Genomic DNA, 19,634 nt, shown 5'->3' with positions numbered 1-19,634 from the left:
GCTTTCCTGAGCCCCCTGATGAAGACCATTTTAGTTTAATAATGCTTTCCTGAGCCCCCTGATAAAGACCATTTTAGTTTAATAATGCTTTCCTGAGCCCCCTGATGAAGACCATTTTAGTTTAATAATGCTTTCCTGAGCCCCCTGATAAAGACCATTTTAGTTTAATAATGCTTTCCTGAGCCCCCTGATAAAGACAGGAGACCATTTTAGTTTAATAATGCTTTCCTGAGCCCCCTGATAAAGGCCATTTTAGTTTAATAATGCTTTCCTGAGCCCCCTGATAAAGACCATTTTAGTTTAATAATGCTTTCCTGAGCCCCCTGATGAAGACCATTTTAGTTTAATAATGCTTTCCTGAGCCCCCTGATAAAGACCATTTTAGTTTAATAATGCTTTCCTGAGCCCCCTGATAAAGACAGGAGACCATTTTAGTTTAATAATGCTTTCCTGAGCCCCCTGATAAAGGCCATTTTAGTTTAATAATGCTTTCCTGAGCCCCCTGATAAAGACCATTTTAGTTTAATAATGCTTTCCTGAGCCCCCTGATAAAGACCATTTTAGTTTAATAATGCTTTCCTGAGCCCCCTGATAAAGACAGGAGACCATTTTAGTTTAATAATGCTTTCCTGAGCCCCCTGATAAAGGCCATTTTAGTTTAATAATGCTTTCCTGAGCCCACTGATAAAGACCATTTTAGTTTAATAATGCTTTCCTGAGCCCCCTGATGAAGACCATTTTAGTTTAATAATGCTTTCCTGAGCCCCCTGATAAAGACCATTTTAGTTTAATAATGCTTTCCTGAGCCCCCTGATAAAGGCCATTTTAGTTTAATAATGCTTTCCTGAGCCCCCTGATAAAGACCATTTTAGTTTAATAATGTCACGATCGTGAAGCTACAAACGAAAGTGCACACACAAGCTACTTACGCTAAACATAGACAATTACCCACAAATACATGATGCCTATGGCCACCTTAAATATGGCTCCCAATCAGAGACAATGAAAAACATCTGTCTCTGATTGAGAACCACTCAGGCAACCATAGACATAGCTAGACACATTCACTCAACCATAGACTTCCCTAGAAACATTCACTCAACACAAACCCATACACTCTAACAAAATCCCCCTAGACACTACAACCACCCAAGACAAGACAAAAACACAAACATACCCCATGTCACACCCTGACCTAACTAAAACAATAAAGAAAACAAAGAATACTAAGGCCAGGGCGTGACATAACCCCCCCCTTAAGGTGCGAACTCCGGGCGCACCAGCACATAGTCTAGGGGAGGGTCTGGGTGGGCCTCCGTCTACGGCGGCGGCTCCGGCACTGGTCGTGGTCCCCACCCCACCATAGTCACTACCCGCTTTCCTAAACCTACTGGAATAAGAGGCAGCACCGGACTAAGGGGCAGTACCGGACTAAGGGGCAGCACCAGGATAAGGGACAGCACCAGGATAAGGGACAGCACCAGGATAAGGGACAGCACCAGGATAAGGGACAGCACCAGGATAAGGGGCAGTACCAGGATAAGGGGCAGTACCAGGATAAGGGGCAGTACCAGGATAAGGGGCAGTACCAGGATAAGGGGCAGCACCGGACTAAATGGCGGATCCTGGCTGGACGGCTCTGGCGGATCCTGGCTGGACGGCTCTGGCGGATCCTGGCTGGACGGCTCTGGCGGATCCTGGCTGGACGGCTCTGGCGGATCCTGGCTAGCTGACGGATCTGGCTGCTCATGTCTGGCTGACGAATCTGGCTGCTCATGGCTGGCTGACGGATCTGGCTGCTCATGTCTGGCTGACGGATCTGGCTGCTCATGGCTGGCTGACGGATCTGGCTGCTCATGGCTGGCTGACGGATCTGGCTGCTCATGGCTGGCTGACGGATCTGGCTGCTCATGGCTGGCTGACGGATCTGGCTGCTCATGGCTGGCTGACGGATCTGGCTGCTCATGGCTGGCTGACGGATCTGGCTGCTCATGGCTGGCTGACGGATCTGGCTGCTCATATCTGGTTGGCCGCCTTGGCAGATCCTGTCTGGTTGGTGGCCCTGGCAGATCCTGTCTGGTTGGCGGCCCTGGCAGATCCTGTCTGGTTGGCGGCCCTGGCAGATCCTGTCTGGTTGGCGGCCCTGGCAGATCCTGTCTGGTTGGCGGCCCTGGCAGATCCTGTCTGGTTGGCGGCTCTGGCAGATCCTGTCTGGTTGGCGGCTCTGGCAGATCCTGTCTGGTTGGCGGCTCTGGCAGATCCTGTCTGGTTGGCGGCTCTGGCAGATCCTGTCTGGTTGGCGGCTCTGGCAGATCCTGTCTGGTTGGCGGCTCTGGCAGATCCTGTCTGACGATCGGCTCTAGCGGCTCCTGACTGACGATCGGCTCTGACGGCTCGGGACAGACGGGCGGCTCTATTGGCACTGGGCAGACGGATGGCTCAGATGGCGCTGGGGAGACGGATGGCTCAGATGGCGCTGGGGAGACGGATGGCTCAGATGGCGCTGGGGAGACGGATGGCTCAGATGGCGCTGGGGAGACGGATGGCTCAGATGGCGCTGGAGAGACGGATGGCTCTGGCCGGCTGAGGCGCACTGTAGGCCTGGTGCGTGGTGCCGGAACTGGTGGTACCGGGCTGGGGACACGCATCTCAGGGCTAGTGCGGGGAGCAGGAACAGGGCATACTGGACCCTGGAAACGCACATTAGGCCTAGTGCGTGGTGCCGGAACTGGTGGTACCGGGCTGGGGACACGCATCTCAGGGCTAGTGCGGGGAGCAGCAACAGGACGCACAGGACTCTGGGGACACACAGGAGGCTTGGTGCGTGGTGTAGGCACTGGTGGTAATGGGCTGGAGACACGCACCATTGGACGAGTGCGTGGAGGAGGAACAGGGCTCTGGAGACACACTGGAAGCCTGGTGCGTGGTGTTGGCACTGGTGGAACAGGACTGGGGCGGGGAGGTGGCGCCGGAAATACCGGACCGTGCAGGCGTAATGGCTCCCTTGAGCATTGAGCCTGCCCAACCTTACCTGGTTGAATGCTCCCCGTCGCCCGACCAGTGCGGGGAGGTGGAATAACCCGCACCGGGCTATGTAGGCGAACCGGGGACACCATGCGTAAGGCTGGTGCCATGTAAGCCGGCCCGAGGAGATGTACTGGTGGCCAGATAGGTAGAGCCGGCTTCATGGCACTTGGCTCAATGCTCAATCTAGCCCTACCAGTGCGGGGAGGTGGAATAACCCGCACTGGGCTATGCACACGTACAGGAGACACCGTGCGCTCTACTGCGTAACACGGTGTCTGCCCGTACTCCCGCTCTCCACGGTTAGCCTGGGAAGTGGGCGCAGGTCTCCTACCTGCCCTCGGCCCACTACCTCCTAGCCCCCCCCAAGAAATTTTTGGGTAGTACTCACGGGCTTCCAGCCTTGCCTCCGTGCTGCCTCCTCATATCGCCGCCTCTCTGCTTTCGCTGCCTCCAGCTCAGCTTTGGGACGGCGATATTCTCCAGGTTGAGCCCAAGGTCCCTTTCCATCCAATTCGTCCTCCCATCTCCAGAAATCCTGTGTAGGTGGGTCCTGTTGCCGTTTCACACGCTGCTTGGTCCTTTGGTGGGTAATTCTGTCACGATCGTGAAGCTACAAACGAAAGTGCACACACAAGCTACTTACGTTAAACATAGACAATTACCCACAAATACATGATGCCTATGGCCACCTTAAATATGGCTCCCAATCAGAGACAATGAAAAACATCTGTCTCTGATTGAGAACCACTCAGGCAACCATAGACATAGCTAGACACATTCACTCAACCATAGACTTCCCTAGAAACATTCACTCAACACAAACCCATACACTCTAACAAAATCCCCCTAGACACTACAACCACCCAAGACAAGACAAAAACACAAACATACCCCATGTCACACCCTGACCTAACTAAAACAATAAAGAAAACAAAGAATACTAAGGCCAGGGCGTGACAAATAATGCTTTCCTGAGCCCCCTGATAAAGACCATTTTAGTTTAATAATGTTTTCCTGAGCCCCCTGATGAAGACCATTTTAGTTTAATAATGTTTTCCTGAGCCCCCTGATAAAGACCATTTTAGTTTAATAATGCTTTCCTGAGCCCCCTGATAGAGACCATTTTAGTTTAATAATGCTTTCCTGAGCCCCCTGATGAAGACCATTTTAGTTTAATAATGCTTTCCTGAGCCCACTGATAAAGACCATTTTAGTTTAATAATGCTTTCCTGAGCCCACTGATAAAGACCATTTTAGTTTAATAATGCTTTCCTGAGCCCACTGATAAAGACCATTTTAGTTTAATAATGCTTTCCTGAGCCCACTGATAAAGACCATTTTAGTTTAATAATGCTTTCCTGAGCCCACTGATAAAGACCATTTTAGTTTAATAATACTTTCCTGAGCCCCCTGATAAAGGCCATTTTAGTTTAATAATGCTTTCCTGAGCCCCCTGATGAAGACCATTTTAGTTTAATAATGCTTTCCTGAGCCCCCTGATGAAGACAGGAGACCATTTCAGACAGTTCTGGTTCTAGGATAAACAGGATACTGCGCTGACACATACTGTGTGTATTAACAATGTATTTATACATACTGTGTGTATTAACAATGTATTTATACATACTGTGTGTATTAACAATGTATTTATACATACTGTGAGTATTAACAATGTATTTACACATACTGTGTGTATTAACAATGTATTTATACATACTGTGTGTATTAACAATGTATTTATACATACTGTGTGTATTAACAATGTATTTATACATACTGTGTGTATTAACAATGTATTTATACATACTGTGTGTATTAACAATGTATTTACACATACTGTGTGTATTAACAATGTATTTATACATACTGTGTGTATTAACAATGTATTTATACATACTGTGTGTATTAACAATGTATTTATACATACTGTGTTTGAACACAGCTGCACCATGTCACACATGCAGCAGACTAACAAAGTCACATCATTCTGTTATGATGCTGATGTAGTTCCTAGTTACCTCCTAGTTACCGTATCAACGGGTACACATTGAAGTAATTCAGTTCATATGTTTATATGTCTCTCTACATATGTATATAAAATGGGATATCCTTTTGGAAAAGAATGTGATGGATGACATTAAATGTAAAAAAAAATCTGTTTTATAACATTTGTATGGTGTCTGAATTCTCCCAGCCTGTGGTATTGATTGATAGAGGTTAGCAAAGGGTCTGAATACTTATGTAAATAGGGTATTTCTATATTTCTAAAAACCTGTTTTCTCTTTGTCGTTATGGGGTGTTGTGTGTAGATTGATGAGGATTATTTGTTATTGAATCCATTTTAGAATAAGGCTGTAAAATGTGGAAAAACGGAATGGGTCTGAAAACTTTCTGAATGTGAGTCTGGGAGTTTCACAATCAACTGTAAACTCACTCTGCTGTCTGCCCTAATCTGAACTCACTCTGCTGTCTGCCCTAATCTGAACTCACTCTGCTGTCTGCCCTAATCTGAACTCACTCTGCTGTCTGCCCTAATCTGAACTCACTCTGCTGTCTGCCCTAATCTGAACCCACTCTGCTGTCTGCCCTAATCTGAACTCACTCTGCTGTATGCCCTAATCTGAACTCACTCTGCTGTCTGCCCTAATCTGAACTCACTCTAAACAGGATATACAGGGTGCCTCCCTAATGCACCCTTTCCACTTTATAGTTCACTACTTTTGACCAGAGCCAATTCTACAGAAACAATAACAGCGGCTGTCTTAAAAAGACTTCCTCATTTATGTTTTAATTCTGAAACGGAAACACATTCTTACAGGATGATGTCCTCCTCTGACAGGATGATGTCCTCCTCTGACAGGATGATGTCTCTAGTGGATGTCCTCCTCTGACAGGATGATGTCTCTAGTGGATGTCCTCCTCTGACAGGATGATGTCTCTAGTGGATGTCCTCCTCTGACAGGATGATGTCTCTAGTGGATGTCCTCCTCTTACAGGATGATGTCCTCCTCTGACAGGATGATGTCCTCCTCTGACAGGATGATGTCTCTAGTGGATGTCCTCCTCTGACAGGATGATGTCTCTAGTGGATGTCCTCCTCTTACAGGATGATGTCCTCCTCTTACAGGATGATGTCCTCCTCTTACAGGATGATGTCCTCCTCTGACAGGATGATGTCTCTAGTGGATGTCCTCCTCTTACAGGATGATGTCCTCCTCTGACAGGATGATGTCTCTAGTGGATGTCCTCCTCTGACAGGATGATGTCTCTAGTGGATGTCCTCCTCTTACAGGATGATGTCCTCCTCTTACAGGATGATGTCCTCCTCTTACAGGATGAGGTCCTCCTCTTACAGGATGATGTCCTCCTCTTACAGGATGATGTCCTCCTCTGACAGGATGATGTCCTCCTCTGACAGGATGATGTCCTCCTCTGACAGGATGATGTCCTCCTCTTACAGGATGATGTCCTCCTCTGACAGGATGATGTCCTCCTCTGACAGGATGATGTCCTCCTCTTACAGGATGATGTCCTCCTCTGACAGGATGATGTCCTCCTCTTACAGGATGATGTCCTCCTCTGACAGGATGATGTCCTCCTCTTACAGGATGATGTCCTCCTCTTACAGGATGATGTCCTCCTCTTACAGGATGATGTCCTCCTCTTACAGGATGATGTCCTCCTCTGACAGGATGATGTCCTCCTCTGACAGGATGATGTCCTCCTCTTACAGGATGATGTCCTCCTCTTACAGGATGATGTCCTCCTCTTACAGGATGATGTCCTCCTCTGACAGGATGATGTCCTCCTCTTACAGGATGATGTCCTCCTCTTACAGGATGATGTCCTCCTCTTACAGGATGATGTCCTCCTCTTACAGGATGATGTCCTCCTCTTACAGGATGATGTCCTCCTCTTACAGGATGATGTCCTCCTCTGACAGGATGATGTCCTCCTCTTACAGGATGATGTCCTCCTCTGACAGGATGATGTCCTCCTCTGACAGGATGATGTCCTCCTCTTACAGGATGATGTCCTCCTCTTACAGGATGATGTCCTCCTCTGACAGGATGATGTCCTCCTCTGACAGGATGATGTCCTCCTCTGACAGGATGATGTCCTCCTCTGACAGGATGATGTCCTCCTCTGACAGGATGATGTCCTCCTCTTACAGGATGATGTCCTCCTCTTACAGGATGATGTCCTCCTCTGACAGGATGATGTCCTCCTCTTACAGGATGATGTCCTCCTCTTACAGGATGATGTCCTCCTCTTACAGGATGATGTCCTCCTCTGACAGGATGATGTCCTCCTCTGACAGGATGATGTCCTCCTCTTACAGGATGATGTCCTCCTCTTACAGGATGATGTCCTCCTCTTACAGGATGATGTCCTCCTCTGACAGGATGATGTCCTCCTCTTACAGGATGATGTCCTCCTCTTACAGGATGATGTCCTCCTCTTACAGGATGATGTCCTCCTCTTACAGGATGATGTCCTCCTCTTACAGGATGATGTCCTCCTCTGACAGGATGATGTCCTCCTCTTACAGGATGATGTCCTCCTCTGACAGGATGATGTCCTCCTCTTACAGGATGATGTCCTCCTCTTACAGGATGATGTCCTCCTCTTACAGGATGATGTCCTCCTCTGACAGGATGATGTCCTCCTCTGACAGGATGATGTCCCTAGTGGATGTCCTCCTCTGACAGGATGAGGTCTTATTACAGAGCTGTTGTAACAACCAAAGCATTTATACACAGTTTCATCCACGGAGAGTTTCATCCACAGAGAGTTTCATCCAGAGAGTTTCATCCAGAGAGTTTCATCCACAGAGTTTCATCCACAGAGAGTTTCATCCACAGAGTTTCATCCACAGAGTTTCATCCAGAGAGTTTCATCCACGGAGAGTTTCATCCACAGAGAGTTTCATCCACAGAGTTTCATCCACAGAGAGTGGAAGACGGCTGGGAGCAGAACTATAATTTTTCTAAACTATTTTAATCTGAATAATCTGACAATATGAAATAGACCTTGAATGCTGTTGTGCTGAGTATGGGTGATGTCCAGCGTACGTTAAATGCTTGGTGTCCGTATGTGTCAATAGTTCAAATGTAATAAAGTATTCTGGGCAGTCCTGATCCACCTGGTTGGTTGTGTGCTATGCATTACTCAATCAACAGGTTTTTTTCTGTGTGTGTGTGTGTGTGCGTGCGTGCGTGCGTGCGTGCGTGCGTGCGTGCGTGCGTGCGTGCGTGCGTTCTGTCATCACAAAGTATTTCTGTGTGTGTGTGTTGATACCTTTCAGGATTTCCTTCCTCCCACTCTCCTCTCGTTTATTTCCACTCCTCTCTTTCTATTTCGGAAAGGTTTCTGTTTTCCCAGGACGACAGCAGGAACAAACACAGGATAAATATACCTGGCCCAGAGGACAGACTTTCCAGACCGGTTGACATAATATCTAATCTAATGACACAATAATTGTGATTATCAAACATGTCACGTGTCTAAATAATGACATGTTTTATGGTTCTTTTGAATGCCACAGCCCATTTTATTGTATTTTTTAAAATGTCTATTCTATTAAAGAGATTATTTTGTATAAACTAATAACAAACGTGTCGATAATAAGATGTGTAATTTCTGTCCGTCTCCAGACTTGTGGATATGTATCTCTGTGGTGTATCAACGTGTCATGAGTAATGAGTTGGTTGAGTAAACAGAAGGTCCACAAAGCGTATCTGGTGTCCACAGCCTTTTTCGTCTCTGTTTTTTTAATTTAATGACCGTCAGCTATAAATGGCAGAGAGGGGTGTTTGAGGACTGATGTAGCCCAGTGTCGTGTCGTCAGGACAGAGACAGGAGAATGATCAGACCTACAGAGACAACATTCAGCTTAGTGCTACTGCTAGTCCTACTGCTGTACTGCTCTCTGTCTCACAGTCTCATACAGTCTGTGACTGGAAGGATACATGATGACCAACAGGTAGGCTGGAGAAAATCCTTTCAATATAAAAGTCAGAGAAGTAATGTAGATTTAACAGAGCTGATTCAATTAACCATTCTCACCTGATGAGTAACCTTGCCTGAGACCTGAACACTTGTGTTAGATTTAGAGTTAATGTGAAGGGTTTAACTCAGAGGAATAACATGTTCTGGTGGCAGGCGGGAGACCAGTGTTTAAACCCAGTTGGTCTCACCTCTGACACATCTGAATACAGAGCTCAGTAACACTGTACTGTCATGGCTTCTTAGGCTGATTTTACATCTATGGAATTCAACTATTGAGTGACAGGTTTTGGTCACTGGAAGGCTTTTGGTTTGCTGAAATAGCGTGTCAAACAGACATTGTTATTTTGACGATGGATAGTACATTTCTGCTTCATTTTATTTCATACATCAAAACCCTTTATGTTTCTGCTTCATTTTATTTCGTACATCACAACACTTTATGTTTCTGCTTCATTTTATTTCGTACATCACAACACTTTATAGACGGTGTTAAAAGCGTTGTAGTTTCTCTCATCTTTCTCGTTTCAAGGAGACGACTTCCTGGCGGTTCAGGAACCTCTCATCTGTTCCTGAGGGGCTGGACGTGAGGCTGAGGGAGCTGGATCTGTCCAACAACGTTATAAGACATATAAACAGCCAGAGTCTGGGTCTTCCATCCCTACTGAGTCTGGACCTCAGCTACAACCAGCTGGAGATCATATCTGAAGGGGCTTTCAGAGATGTGGCCCAGCTTCAAAAGCTGAACTTGGCCAGGAATGCATTGGGCCACAATGTGGACAGTAACAGCCGAGCTCTTGGGTCTCTCCACAGACTGAGGAGGTTGGATATCTCTATGAACGGTCTGGATGATGACGCGGCGGAACTTTACCTTCGTGACAAATCAATTGTAGAACGCCTAGATCTCACGGGCAACGGTTTGACGCGACTCACGCCCAAGCTGTTTGCAGAGAGCCTGAGCGTGACGAGCATTCGCATCGAGAACAATCTGATCACGGCAATAGAGGAGGGAACGTTTGAACCGTTGAAGAAACTCAAGATCTTAAATTTAGCCAGAAATAATCTAGTCTACATCTGTGATTTTAAACTCCATCAGGTGAAACTCTTGAATCTTAGCAGGAATTCCATAGAGTTCTTTGTCACCCGTGAGGACGGTCATCCATACGAGCTGGAGATCTTAGATCTGAGCTTCAACAACCTCCTCTATTTCCCCATGGTCCCCAAGACCAACCGGTTGAGATACCTCCACCTACAGAGCAACATGGTGGGGACCTTAGAGACAGACACCCTAATATCAGAGGCAGACTCTCTGTACAGAGAACTAACAAGTGAAGATGAGGTAAATGATGCCAACAGCAACATATACTCTAACTGGAGACTGATGCCGTTAGTTTACATGGACCTCAGTAGTAACCACTTCAGGTCTTTACCTGTGGAGACTCTGAGCCATCTGACGTCTTTGGTGACGCTGAACCTCAGCAAGAACTGTCTACAGGACATCAGCTATAACACAACGAAGGGTGGCAGCGGCCATGATGGAGGCTACCACCGACCTTCCTTGACCTTTCCGTCCCTACGCTACTTCGACCTGCAGAACAACGGTCTTCGACAACTCTCCACCTTCTTCCTGGAAGCCCTACCAAACATAGAGACGTTAAACCTGAAGGAGAACTCTGTGAGGCCGTGTGACCCGAAGGACCAACTGGGACCATCTGAGACAACGAGAGTTAGTCTTAATAGTATGTCCTCCTGTGTTTCCTTCTGGAATATCAAAACTCTGAGAAGTCTAGATCTCCAAGACAACGGGATCAAAACACTCCATCAGAACACATTTGAAAGAACCCCTTTGGTTTCTCTCAACCTGGCCAGCAATGTAGATATAATCTTGGCTAATGGCGCTCTAGAAGGGTTGCAGAGTAGTCTCCAGTCTCTGAGCATCAGTGGGAACAACATGACAACCTCTGCCTTGTCTCTGCCTTGTCTGAAAGCATTGAGACGACTCAACATGTCCAACAACAACGTAGACGTCCTCCCGAGCATCATCAGCTGTTCTCCTTTGACGGAACTTGACGTGAGAAATAACGGCCTAACGTCTATGAATGAATCTTTGGTTGATCGTTTGTCTCTATATCTTGATGTGTTGTATGTCAGTGGCAACTCGTTCAACTGCTGTGACACCAAATGGCTCAAAGCCCTAAACAGAGAGAAAGTGAAGATACCGGACCTTGACCGTGCTGTGTGCCTCAGTGTCAATGGTACTCTGTTGACTGGCCTTCTGCCTAACCATTCACTGCACTGTTCATTGGAACTTAGCCCAAAGATAACAGAACCAAACCTTGGGCAAATAATAATCATCATTCTGTTTGTGTCGACAGTATTGATAACATTAGTTGTATTTGTGAAGAAGGTTTGTTGCAACACGGGGTCATTCATTGTGTAATGATTGTGCATTTAAAACCAAGATCTGTGTTCCAATACCCACACTAACATACTGTATACTACATACTTAATGAGTATATACTACATACTATTAGTTCATTTTAGTATACTGTATACTACATAATTAATGAGTATATACTATATACTATTAGTTCATTTTAGTATAATGTATACTACATACTTAATGAGTATATACTATATACTATTAGTTCATTTTAGTATACCGAGTGTAGTAGCGCTTCGCCTGTCTACCGGAAGGTGATGCTGTTGCTATGCAACCTCTTGCTATGGTAACATATTACTAGTTAGACCTACCAAAGAGTGACTACCGAAGAGTACATTTACATTTACATTTAAGTCATTTAGCAGACGCTCTTATCCAGAGCGACTTACAAATTGGAAAGTTAATACATATTCATCCTGGTCCCCCCGTGGGGAATGAACCCACAACCCTGGCGTTGCAAGCGCCATGCTCTACCAACTGAGCCACACGGGACCTATACCGGAGAGGCACTACCGGAGAGGGACTACCAGAGAGGGACTACCAGAGAGGGACTAACGGAGAAGGACTAACGGAGAGTGACTACCGAAGAGTACCGGAGAGTGACTACCAGAGAGTGACTACCGGAGAGAAGAGTGACTACTGGAGAGGGACTACCGGAGAGTGCGCTCTAGGCGTAAATTCAGAGCGCACTCTGGACGCTCTGTCCGAGGACTAGGCTTGCTGAATAACGTTGGCTAGCTACTTCCAGAAACAAATGAGAGAGCACCTCACTCTGACCATTTTACTCACCCTAGCAGAGCTGTTTTCATGTTATCCAGAGCGTTGGTGACTGTAACTGTTCGGACGGCAACAATTTAATTATGCTTTTTTTGCCGACGTTTATCGGCTATTCTGCGCTCTGGCACACCCTGGGTGTGTTCGTAAATTCACTCTGATATGCCATTGTGTTGTCAGATTGTCAATTTGTTCAATTTAGAACAGACAGTCAAAATAACATGTAACGTAACTTATTTGAAAAGTCATTAATTTAATTTATTAAATTGCTCAACATTTCCGCTCTCCTATGACATTCTGAAGAATTACATTATGGGACCTAAAAGCACGGAAATAGTGTCCACTGTTTGTATACTATGACCAATAAGCATACTACATACTCAAAATACGTCACAAATAGTATGGCTAGTGCGCTTGGATGAGTATTCGAACACAGCTGTTTTGTTGTTGGAAGTTATTAGCAGCTATTCAGCTATTAGGTTTAGTCCAGGTTATAACACCAATAGACTATTAGCGTGACTCCAGGTTATAACACCATTAGACTATTAGGTTTACTCCAGGTTATAACACCATTAGACTATTAGGTTTAGTCCAGGTTATAACACCAATAGACTATTAGCGTGACTCCAGGTTATAACACCATTAGACTATTAGGTTTACTCCAGGTTATAACACCATTAGACTATTAGGTTGACTCCAGGTTATAACACCATTAGACTATTAGGTTGACTCCAGGTTATAACACCATTAGACTATTAGGTTTACTCCAGGTTATAACACCATTAGACTATTAGGTTTAGTCCAGGTTATAACACCAATAGACTATTAGCGTGACTCCAGGTTATAACACCATTAGACTATTAGGTTGACTCCAGGTTATAATACCATTAGACTATTAGGTTGACTCCAGGTTATAACATCAATGCATTAGACTAATGCCCACATTTCAGAGGTTAACTAAATATGCCATGCTAACATGTGTCCACTGATAGCCTAGGGATACATTCTGATCCATAGACACCATACTTCCTGAATGTCAGTCTTTCAACCACACGCTAAGTCATGTCACTCTGATAGTAACAAGCTCGTCTCCAGGCTGAGAGAGAGAGAGAGAGAGAGAGAGAGAGAGAGAGAGAGAGAGAGAGAGAGAGAGAGAGAGAGACTGTATATATACATAATATGACATTTGAATTGTCTTCATTATTTTGGAACTTCTGTGTGTGTAATGTTTACTGGTCATTTTTATTGTTTATTTCACTTTTGTTTATTATCTACTTCACTTGCTTTGGCAATGTTAACATATGTTTCCCATGCCAATAAAAACCCTTGAATTAGAGAGAGAGGTAGAGAGAGAGGTGCAATGAGCAGTGCAGAAAGTTGAAGATGAGAATCTGAAGTTGCACATGCTGGTATCTTTTCACAGTGCATTTCTCCTCTCCTGCCTGTTGGTTTTTAGTAATGAAGCCCCAAGTATGTCACAAAAACGTCCATTGATGAGCTCCAGGACTGGTGGGCTCTGAAAACTGTGGATGTTTTCAAGCACGAGCTCCTTGTGGTAAAAGCAGCACATGGATGGACAACCATCCTAAAATACAACATAGAAGCTGATGAAAGAGCACAACACCATAAATACACAGAGAAATGGATATCTTTTTTCATAAAGCATTCTCTGAATTTGGGGCACGGCACTATTAAAACCCCCCAGAAATAAGAAAACCAAGTCACACTGCCAACCTCCTCTGGTTCAGGTCTCATAACATCTTTGGTTGAGTTGAGTGGCGGCCCGTCCTTCAGGGCAGGTGGGACAGAGATGTTTAGATTAAAAAATAGAGATATTTTTAATTATTTTTGTTTGTCTGTTTTGCTTGTTATTTTGGCATTATTACGTGTCACATATCAGTTTGCAAACAATGTAAAAACAACAGTTAATAAAGCCGCATACGAACATGGTCTCTTTGTTTTCTTGAGGAAGGCCGCTCCAACATGCAGGTGTTTCAGCCTGGCTCAGTGCTCTCTGTGGTGGTGGGGCAGCTTGGCTCAGTGCTCTCTGTGGTGGTGGGGCAGCCTGGCTCAGTGCTCTCTGTGGTGGTGGGGCAGCCTGGCTCAGTGCTCTCTGTGGTGGTGGGGCAGCCTGGCTCAGTGCTCTCTGTGGTGGTGGGGCAGCCTGGCTCAGTGCTATCTGTGGTGTTGGGGCAGCCTGGCTCAGTGCTCTCTGTGGTGGTGGGGCAGCCTGGCTCAGTGCTATCTGTGGTGTTGGGGCAGCCTGGCTCAGTGCTCTCTGTGGTGGTGGGGCAGCCTGGCTCAGTGCTCTCTGTGGTGGTGGGGCAGCCTGGCTCAGTGCTCTCTGTGGTGGTGGGGCAGCCTAGCTCAGTGCTCTCTGTGGTGGTGGGGCAACCAGCGGGAAATACGGAGCGTAGGGGTTGGTAATGTTCTCTAGTTGTGTTGTGATTGGCTAAGTGTTCTGTCACTCATGGGGACACTACATCACCACAAAATCTACAGGGAGAGTTTGAAAATTCAAGCCCCTTGGGTGCTGCCATAGAGTTACATTAGAAGTGCCCATCCAAGAAGGCTACCCCCTCCCGCTGCCACCTGCCTCCTCCATTTTTGGGGGCAATGCTGTAATCAATTGGTTGTGCTCTTGAAATGAGCAGACCTTCCCGTACAATTCCGATAACTCCATGAAGGACATAACTCTACCATTCCAATTTACGATATCATTTAAGAACAAAATACCCTTTTCAAACATTTTTCCCATAAATACAGGTATTTTCACAACCAGCACATTTGAGTTCAGCCATAATTCCATCTTTTCAGGGGGATGAAATTGAAATTGTAGCTCTGCAATGCTTATTTGAAAAAGAGAGATACTTTGAAAAACGGATCATTTTCAATTAATACGAAAATGAGACATGGCAATCTGCCTATAGACAGTTTTAGATAAATGTAATCATCGAATCTTGTAAGAGCATTTATTGTCTGCTTATATGCCCCCTTTATTTATCCTACGTTTCTGACTTGGTGTACAGGGAGAACACTGTAATAATGGCCCATGTTCTGAATTCTGTCGCTGTACATTTCAGAAGTGCTGAACAAATAGTTATATTGACTACGTCCATCCTAGCTCGCTCATTAAGGTCTTAATTTAAATTTCGGGTTTGCCTCTTATCCGCTTGTCGTAGCCTCATGCCATAGTTTGTACATCTCAATTGTCAGTAGAAATCCCATTTGTTTAAGCAAGTCATCCATATCAGCTGTTATTTAAAAGGCAGTAAATTAGTCTGAATGAACTGTTTCGCTGCCAGACAAGGCTCCGCTGATAGCCAGGTGTAGCGGTGGTAAGGATTCACTCCATGGGGCTGGAAAGAAAGTCATGATGTTGGGACAACTTTATGTAGGCCGTAACAGGTTGTGGGCACTGTTTGTCACCGTCATAGTGCAATGAATGTATTGTTTAGTGTTGTGTTGTGCAGTGGCTTTGCTGGCACGCATCCCCAAAAAATGTTGGGGAGTTTGCCCCACCAGGATTTATAAGCTAAAATGGCCACTGAGTGAGAGTCTGATCAGTCACCATAATGCAGCTGCAGCTGAGTCCTGTGTGGCTTCCCACTGATCTCTGGTTTCCATCCAATTGCCGACAGATTTTCATGTGAATATTCTAAAATCCGCATAAAGAAAAGATGCACTTTTTCCCAGCAGTGGTGTGTTTCCAAAACCAGTGCGTGATGACAGTATGGGGATGAGGTAGTTGGATGGGCTAATTACAGATGGGCTATGTACAGGTGCAGTGGTCTGTGAGCTGCTCTGACAGCTGGTGCTTAAAGCTAGTGGGGGAGATATGAGTCTCCAGCTTCAGTGACTTTTTTCAGTTCATTCCAGTCATTGGCAGCAGAGACCTGGAAGGAAAGGCGGCCGAAGGAGGAATTGGCTTTGGGGGTGACCAGTCAGATATACCTGCTGCAGTGTGTGCTACAGAAGGGTGCTGCTATGGTGACCAGTGAGCTGAGATAAGGCGGGGCTTTACCTAGCAAAGACTTATAGATGACCTGGAGCCAGTGGTTTGGCGATGAATATGAAGCGAGGGCCAGTCAACGAGAGCATACAGGTCGCAGTGGTGGGTAGTATATGGGGCTTTGGTGACAAAACGGATGGCACTGTGATAGACTGCATACAATTTGTTGAGTAGAGTGTTGGAGGCTATTTTGTAAATGACATCGCTGAAGTCAAGGATCGGTAGGACAGTCAGTTTTACGGGGGTATGTTTGGCAGCACGAGTGAAGGATGCTTTGTTGCAAAATAAGAAGGCGATTCTAGGTTTAATTTTGGATTGGAGATGCTTAATGTGAGTCTGGAAGGAGAGTTTACAGTCTAACCAGACACCTAGGTGTTTGTAGTTGTCCACATATTTTAAGTCAGAACCATCCAGAGTAGTGATGCTGGACGGACGGGCAGGTGTGGGCAGCGATCGGTTGAAGAGCATGCATTTAGTTTAACTTGCATTTAAGAGCAGTTGGAGGCCACGGAAGGAGAGTTGTATGGCATTGAAGCTCGTCTGGAGGTGTCCAAAGAAGGGCCAGAAGTATACAGAATGGTGTCGTCTGCGTAGAGGTGGATCAGAGAATCACCAGCAGCAAGAGCGACATCATTGATGTACACAGAGATAAGAGTCGGCCCGAGGGTTGAACCCTGTGGCACCCCCATAGAGACTGCCAGAGGTCCAGACAACATGCCCTCCGATTTGACACACTGAACTCTGTCTGAGAAGTAGTTGGTGAACCAGGCGAGGCAGTCATTTGAGAAACCAAGGCTGTTGAGTCTGCCGATTAGAATGTGGTGATTGACAGAGTCGAAAGCCTTGGCCAGGTCAATGAATACAGCTGTATTCTTGTATTCAATACTGTATACACAGTATTGTCTCTTGTCGATGGCGGTTATGATATCGTTTAGGACCTTGAGCGTGGCTGAGGTGCACCCATGACCAGCTCTGAAACCAGATTGCATGCGGGGGAGGTACGGTGGGATTCGAAATGGTCGGTGATCTGTTTGTTAACTTGGCTTTCGAAGACCTTCGAAAGGCAGGGTAGGATCTCCCCCGATTGCTCAGTTTGGCCGGGCGGACAGCTCTAGGAAGAGTCTTGGTAGTTCCAAACTTCTTCCATTTAAGAATGATGGAGGCCACTGTGTTCTTGAGGGTGCTGCAATGCTGCAGACATTTTTTGGTACCCTTCCCCAGATCTATAACACAGATAAGGACTTCTCCTTAGCGCATGGGTCGCTCAGGTGGGTTTCTAGGATATATGGTTGGGGACCGTTCCATCATATCCTATATCTGCACAATATTGAAAGCTTTCTCTGTCACGTGTCCTGCTTGCAGACACACATGGGCTCTTGCATTTGCAACCATTTTCCTTTTTCACTCACTTAACTCCACACTTTTCCAAACACAACCCCCCCCCCCCCCCCCCCACCACCACAATACACCCGCACATACCCACATCTCCTATTTGTGTTGCCATAGCTACCCCTCAGGGAAAATATTTCAGACAAGGTAAATAATCTCTACTCCCCCTCAGTCACATCAATTATTTTTCTGACTAACCTAAACTGTACTACAGTGCCTTGCAAAAGTATTCATCCCCTTGGCATTTTTCCTATTTTGTTGCATTGCAACCTGTAATTTAAATGGATTTTTATTTGGATTTCATGTAAAGGACATACACAAAATAGTCCAAATTGGTGAATATTTTTTCAAAATTTCAAACAATTCTAAAAAAAATTTAACTGAAAAGTGGTGCGTGCATTTGTATTCACCCCCTTTGCTATGAAGCCCCTAAATAAGATCTGGTGCAACCAATTACCTTCAGAAGTCACATAATTAGTTAAATAAAGTCCACCTGTGTGCAATCTAAGTGTCACATGATCTGTCACATGATCTCAGTATATACACCTGTTCTGAAAGGCCTCAGAGTCTGCAACACCACTAAGCAAGGGGCACCACCAAGCAAGCGGCACTATGAAGACCAAGGAGCTCTCCAAACAGGTCAGGGACAAAGTTGTGGAGAAGTACAGATCGGGGTTGGGTTATAAAAAAATATTTGAAACTTTGAACATCCCACCTATCACCATTAAATCAATTATTAAGAAATTGAAAGAATATGGCACCACAACAAACCTGCCATTAGGGGGCCGCCCACCAAAACTCACGGACCAGGCAAAGAGGCATTAATCAGAGAGTCAACAAAGAGACCAAAGATAAACCTGAAGGAGCTGCAAAGATCCACAGCGGATATTGGAGTATCTGTCCATAGGACCACTATAAGCCATACACTCCATAGAGCTGGGCTTTACGGAAGAGTGGCCAGAAGAAAATAAGCAAACATGTTTGGTGTTCGCCAAAAGGCATGTGGGAACTTCCCAAACATATGGAAGAAGGTACTCTGGTCAGATGAGACTAAAATGTAGCTTTTTGGTCATCAAGGAAAACGTTAAGTCTGGCGCAAACCCAACATCTCTCATCACCCTGAGAACATCATCCCCAGTGAAGCATGGTGGTGGCAGCATCATGCTGTGGGGATGTTTTTAGTCGGCAGGGACTGGGAAACTGGTCAGAATTGACGGAATGATGGATGGCGCTAAATACAGGGAAATTCTTGAGGGAAACATGTTTCAGTCTTCCAGAGATTTGAGAGTGGGACAGAGGTTCACCTTCCAGCAGGACAATGACCCTAAGCATACTGCTAAAGCAACACTCGAGTGGTTTAAGGGGAAACATTTAAATGTCTTGGAATGGCCAAGTCAAAGACCAGACCTCAATCCAATTGAGAATCTGTGGTATGACTTAAAGATTGCTGTACACCAGCGGAACCCATCCAACTTGAAGGAGCTGGATCAGTTTTGCCTTGGAGAATGGGCAAAAATCCCGGTGGCTGGATGTGCCAAGTTTATAGAGACATACCCGAAGAGACTTGCAGCTGTAATTGCTGCAAAAAGTGGCTATACAAAGTATTGACTTTGGGGGGGTGAATAGTTATGCAGGCTCAAGTTCGTTTTTTTTGTCTTATTTCTTGTTTGTGTCACAATAAAAAATATTTAACATCTTCAAAGTGGTAGGCATGTTGTGTAAATCAAATGATACAAACCCACAAAAAGTATATTTTAAATCCAGGTTGTAAGGCAACAAAATAGGAAAAATGCCAAGGGGGTGAATACTTTCGCAAGCCACTGTATGTTAGGGAAGATGAGAGAGAATATTAAAATACAGGTATCTAACATCACCGGTTAGAACGCTGGGCTAGTAACCGAAAGGTCACTGGTTCGAATCCCCGTGCACAAGGTGAAAAATATGCCGATGTGCCCTTGAGCAAGGCACAGTTAAACACAA

The 19,634-nt window shown here is 45.6% G+C and overlaps 2 protein-coding genes across 5 annotated transcripts; both read left to right on the top strand.

Annotated features, from left to right (window-relative positions):
• The first annotated feature begins 6,320 nt into the window (after window positions 1-6,320).
• LOC139581962 (uncharacterized) lies at window positions 6,321-7,736 on the top strand. The gene has a single exon (XM_071412149.1). The coding sequence runs from the start codon at window positions 6,321-6,323 to the stop codon at window positions 7,734-7,736; it is 1,416 nt and encodes a 471-aa protein (XP_071268250.1).
• Window positions 7,737-8,841: 1,105 nt separating this feature from the next.
• Window positions 8,842-14,198, top strand: LOC139581827 (transforming growth factor beta activator LRRC32-like). Of its 4 annotated transcripts, none has more exons than XR_011676288.1 (3): window positions 8,842-9,013; window positions 9,569-12,732; window positions 12,908-14,198. XR_011676288.1 is itself a non-coding variant. In XM_071412031.1 (2 exons), exons 1-2 carry the CDS (start codon window positions 8,894-8,896, stop codon window positions 11,474-11,476), a joined length of 2,028 nt encoding a protein of 675 aa, XP_071268132.1. In that variant the 5' UTR covers window positions 8,842-8,893; the 3' UTR covers window positions 11,477-14,198. The 4 variants fall into 4 exon arrangements, 2 of the variants coding, with proteins under 2 accessions (XP_071268132.1, XP_071268134.1); XR_011676289.1 differs by having other exon boundaries at window positions 9,569-13,012; window positions 13,153-14,198; XM_071412031.1 differs by having other exon boundaries at window positions 9,569-14,198.
• Window positions 14,199-19,634: the final 5,436 nt, after the last annotated feature.

The sequence above is a fragment of the Salvelinus alpinus genome, chromosome 7 (genome assembly GCF_045679555.1).
Source record: "Salvelinus alpinus chromosome 7, SLU_Salpinus.1, whole genome shotgun sequence".
NCBI classification, from domain to species: domain Eukaryota; kingdom Metazoa; phylum Chordata; class Actinopteri; order Salmoniformes; family Salmonidae; genus Salvelinus; species Salvelinus alpinus.
Note: the sequence above shows the minus strand (reverse complement) of the source record. Positions and strands in the feature narration are given on the sequence as shown.